We start from the raw sequence: 5,234 nt of genomic DNA, 5'->3' as shown, positions 1-5,234 counted from the left end.
ATATATATATATATATATATATTTCCTAAAGATGAACAGTTTGAGAAAGTACCCCAGGCTAAAGAGCAGTGTTTCCACTAGACACTGACAGTTGTCAAGCTACAGGCATGGCCTAGTTACAAGGCCCACCTCTAGGGGCGCCTGGGTGGCTCAGTCATTAAGGGTCTGCCTTCGGCTCAGGGCGTGATCCCAGGGCTCTGGGACCGAGCCCCTCCTGGAAGCCTGCGTCTTCCTTTCCCACTCCCCCTGCTTGTGTTCCCTCTCTCGCTGGCTGTCTCTCTCTGTCAAATAAAAAAAAAAAAAAAAAAAAAAAGCAAGAAGGTCCACCTCTGCACAGCTTAGCTGCTGGGTGCCTAATGGAGGGTTCCTTTTTTTTTCTTTCATTTCCCCAATTGCTCTAACCTCACTGCTCCAACACCTTTGTGGAAGGAGGAACAGTACAGGGTGCTAGGCACCGCCGCTGGGCTCTGCAAAATGCATTTCCAAACAGCCTCCAAGGCTCTTGGGGCTAGCTGTTCTGTCCTTCCTTGACTCCAGACCCATAAACATTTTGGAACTAGGTTTATCCTGACGAGTGTTGCTGAGGTCAACTTGACACGCCTCTCTCGATGCACCTACTATTAAGCCAGATTTCTTCTAGTGGGATTTTTCTTATCTTTCATCCCTTTTGAGGTGACTTTTTCCTCTCACATATTGTGGTATTTTCTGCTTGACCAGAACAATGGCTCACCTTGCAGTCGTTTGTGCTCGCAAGCCAGTGCTTTGGTCTGAAAAGGCTCACGTGCCACTCCACACGCACCTGGACAGGGCTCCACCGGGAGAGCAGCCTCACCCCAGCTCTGGCGTTTGGCAGAGGCGCTGCGGTTGGACAGCCAGGCCTCCCTGCACACCATGTCGCCTCTGCCCGTCTTGTAACCAGCCCCAAGTCCTACCATAAACCTGGCACCTAACTGGTGTGAGTGGCCAGGTTCCCTGGGCCTGCCTGCCCACGGATCCCACTGCACCTGCACCCCTCACCCACGACCAGCACCCTTACCCCCCAAGGTGTACCCAGAGCAGCCTCTGAGGCTTCTGTTATTCTTAGGCACTAGACTAATGTTTTTGGTCTGTGTTTATTCACACTAGTGCTATTTGTATTTCAGGTTTGCTGTGTCTGTGAAAGCTCTCTGGATCACTGGAAGGAGCATAACTAAATTGCTTTTTGGTGCTTTCAGGGAAGTACCTGTAAGTGGGACTTGGTGACTGTAGGGGCCCACTTCATCGCCTCCTGCAGGATCATTCCACAGCGCGCGGCAAAGTCCTTCACGATACTCTGGAAGAGGGTGTAATCAAGCTGAGGTCAGTGTATTTGGGCTGTCAGGGGATGCCAGCTAGACTGTAGTTAGCTTCTGTCTGGGGCTGAAGTGCATCCCCCTAAAACCCATGTGTTGAAGCCCTAGCCCCTCAGAATGTGACAGTATTTGGAGATGGAGCCTTTAAAGAGGTGATTACAGTGAAATGGTATCGTATGGGTGGGTCCTCATTCAATCTGACTGGTGTCCTCCAAAAAGGAGGAGATTCGGACACAGGCACAGAGGGAAGACGTGAGGACACAAAAACAAAACAGACATCTAAAAGCCAAGGAAAGAGGCTTCTGAAGAAACTAACCCTGCCAACACCTTCATCTCAGACTTCCAGCCCCCAGAACTGTGAAAAAATAAATTTCTGTTGTCTAAGCCACTCAGTCTGTGGCACTTAATCATGGCAACCCTAGCAAATGATTACAGTGATCATGTCCCAACCCCAAGGCTCTAGGTAGGGGTACAGACAGCCTGGTCTGTAATCCTGGCGTAAGGTGGCAGGGCCTACACTCAGTGCTTCACACGGCCACTGCGGGGGCCTCATCACCATGTGGCGAACTTCCTGCAGGCAGCTGGTCTGGCTGGAGGCCCCGAGGCTGGAACATGACCCAGCCCCAGGTCTCAGCTGAGCTTCGATCTGCCACAGTGAGGGCTCCGAGTCAGACCTCGCACAGCACATCCTCCTTACCCGGAGCTACTTCCTCCATCTATTTCCCACAGTGCCGCACAAAGCCGAAGTCATGTTACTCAACTACCACAATGACAGTCTGCACACCTCACAGCAGTGAAGCTTGTCTGACAGTCATGCTTGCTCGTGCAGCTTTGAGACATTATGAACTGACAGGCAGCTGAGCCAAGAAAGGGCACAGAGTCAGCACAGCTGAGGGGCAGGAGCGGGCCTGGCAGACAGACCAACCTGGGAGTGAGTCAGCACCGCGCTCATATTGTGTGACCCTGACAACCGAGCCTTTCTTACTTGTGGGCTGGGGCCCACAGTGCTCACACCTCAAACTGCTGGGGAACAAATGACACAATGTGTGCAACGTGCGGCCCTGACACTGGAGAGGGCAATGCAAATGGCCCTTAATAAGGGGATGGCTTCCAGCCTACCTCTCGGGCTTCACAGGTGTCCGGAACAGTGATCCGATAGGGGGCATCAGGGATGTCGTAGTACGGCTGGTCCTTGTGAATGTCCTGAAAACACAACAAGGCTCCCACTTCCAAACCGCCTTCCCCGCGCTACCTCTGCAGAGCTGGGCCTCCAGCTCACACTGGGCAGCAGAGTGTTTGCTTCCCTTCCCCATACTTGTCTGGTCTGTGATGGACTTCCAAACTTGCTGCAGCTCACTGGAAAAGGCCAGGGTGGGATCTGGGATCCCCACCCGCCATGTGGCCACTTGTAGCATAAATTAGGCTCAGGCTTAAGGCAGGGACACTCACAGCACTCAGCGACAGCGACAGGGTCTGGAGGATGTCCAGCATGGTCTTCAGCACTGTCCCGCTCCAGAGCAAGTGGGGAAACCTACACCAAGAGCCATGTCTCAGGGTCCGGGAGCCAAATCTTCAGCTCCTTAAAGTGCCGCCTCGAGGGGCAGGGTGGGGTGAGGGAGGAGCCCCACCTCCTACTGCCCAGCTGAGGGTCAGAGGAGGTCAGGAGGCCTCCTAAGCAGGGTACTCAATCAGAAACACCCCCAGTCCCACTCTTCAGGGTCCAAGCACGACCCCACATGACCTGCTCTCAACCAGACACCAATCGTCTTGGTTATGACTGGTCAGGCCATGCTCCCTCACTCCCCAAAGTGACCCTCCCTGTTTTTGACCAGGGCTTCTTAATGTTTTCACATGATGGCACAAATAGAAAATGGTGGTATTTGCATGACACCCTGGGGCAAAGAGAAGAAGTTGCTCCTAAATGCGGTGGTCAGCGTTGAGGGGAGCCAACTCTGCACACCTGGGGCTCATCGTGGCCCACTGCTTAGGAGGTCCAGCTCAGACACATGTCATACGTGTGTTGCACTTGCTTTCTGGCCCTGCCTAGACCAGGCACACAGCACCTCCAGCAGGTTCCAGAACTCCTGAACACTTGCAGGGATGTATGGGTTAAGGCCAGCATGGCTGTTTGCTGCCTCTGGCCATTATACCGCAGACAGGTGGGCCCAGCCCACCTCTGAGGGTTCTCATCCATGTGGGGGCATGTCCCATGACAGTCTGCTTTGGCTCCCAGCACAGAGAGCCTGGAGTGGAAAAGGATCCATGTGGGCTCTCCTTCCTCTCTGAGGAGCCTGGAAGACACTGATTTGACCAGGCACCTCTGACTAGGCTCTGGGGTGGGAGACGTCACTTAGGATGGCTGTGAGCTTCCCAGAGTGAGCCCAGAGAGGCCCTGCAGCAGGGGAGGGCGGGAGGGGTGGCAGGGGTGGCAGAGACACAGGCAGGTGACACCCCTTGTCAGGAGATGCACTGTAAGTAACATCAACAGCTCAGAATAAGTGGAGGTTTCAGGACCAAACTTCAGACCCTGTAGCAAATTCCATGACATCCTGAGGGAGGCTGCATTGCCACCTGAGACTTTAAATTCTGACTCCAATTTTTCTGCACTGATAGTGTAAGAATGGTTCTTCCCTACATTCCAAATCGAGAAGTTTTTACACACACACACACACACACACACACACAGCATTAGAAGGAAAATGAGCTTACTTATCCACCAGACCAGACAGATACTTGTCCGCCACCCTCCGTATCCTCTTGTGAATGTGGTTGAAGTTCACTAATAGAAACTGTGCATGCCGCTCGAGCTCCTCCTCATTCTCCTTGGTCTTAGCCTGGAGGTTCAGAAGAGACAGGTACAACAGGTGCCTTCCACGTGCCTCGGGCAGACACACACACACACGCTCCGACAAGGCTTACTTTATCCGCCATCATGTTCAGGAAGGCATCAAACACTTTGTCTGCGACAGCAATCACACACTGCATCATCCCTGAAATGAGGAGGAGGTTTCCACAGGTCAAGAGCATCAAGGGAAAGGGACCAATCCCAGCTATTTTCAAAATATTTTTTTTATATTTTTTTTTTATTCACCATGTGATACCATTTATATTAAAGTCCAGAACAGGGAAATGCACAGAGATAGAAAGCAGATTAGAGGTGGCTGGGGCCGCAGGGGCAGCTTGTGGGGAGTGAAGACTGACAAGGACACAGCTTCCTTTTGGGGGGTGATAAAAAAATGTTCTAAAATTGACTTGCCGATAGCTGCACATATCTGTGAATACACTAAAAACTACCGACTGGCACTCCTCAAAGAGGCATACTATACATATTTGAATTATATCTCAAAAAAACTATTTTTAAAAAAAAGATAAAGTGTTTTTGGTTCCTTTCTTTCTCCAAAACCTTAGCTAAACCTGTTGTCTGCCTTCAAAATCTATCCTCCGTCTAATCTTTTCTCTCACCCCCAGCCTGTCAACTCTCACCTGGGCTGTGAAACAGCCCCTCCCTGGGCTTCATGCCCTCTCTTTGCCACACGTGCTCCCCCCTCTGCACATGCTCCATGGCTCCCTCCTCCACACAGGCTTGCTTTTCCAGGAGCAAGTGCACCAGGCCTCCTGCCCCCCTGCGCTCACTGTGCTTTCTGCTAGGAATGCTCTCCCCACACGGACGCCTGGCTCTCCACTCCTCCCCTAACACTTGGCTCCTTGTCACCTTCTCAGTCAGGCCTTCTCCTGCTACCCTGGTGACACTGTCTCCCGACTAGCCTTCTTCCTCCCCAAGCTAGTCTTTTTCTCCACTGCACCTAAAATCATTCCAAACAACTAAATAACTTACTTATTTGTTTTCCTTATCATAGACTTTGTATTCTAGCACCTTGGACATCCATTGGATGGGTGGATGGG

The 5,234-nt window shown here is 51.9% G+C and overlaps 1 protein-coding gene across 1 annotated transcript in view; it reads right to left on the bottom strand.

The window, feature by feature from the left end:
* Positions 1–5,234, bottom strand: part of PI4KA (phosphatidylinositol 4-kinase alpha) — a 118,676-nt gene that overhangs the window by 36,696 nt on the left and 76,746 nt on the right. The window contains exons 24-28 of the mRNA XM_034643139.1: positions 4,251–4,321; positions 4,041–4,165; positions 2,781–2,862; positions 2,451–2,534; positions 1,223–1,312 (exon numbers count right to left, since the gene is read on the bottom strand). Coding sequence (XP_034499030.1) covers positions 1,223–1,312; positions 2,451–2,534; positions 2,781–2,862; positions 4,041–4,165; positions 4,251–4,321 — 452 coding nt within the window. The remainder of the gene's footprint in view (positions 1–1,222; positions 1,313–2,450; positions 2,535–2,780; positions 2,863–4,040; positions 4,166–4,250; positions 4,322–5,234) is intronic.

The sequence above is a fragment of the Ailuropoda melanoleuca genome, chromosome 14 (genome assembly GCF_002007445.2).
Source record: "Ailuropoda melanoleuca isolate Jingjing chromosome 14, ASM200744v2, whole genome shotgun sequence".
Classification (NCBI taxonomy): Eukaryota; Metazoa; Chordata; class Mammalia; order Carnivora; family Ursidae; genus Ailuropoda; species Ailuropoda melanoleuca.
Note: the sequence above shows the minus strand (reverse complement) of the source record. Positions and strands in the feature narration are given on the sequence as shown.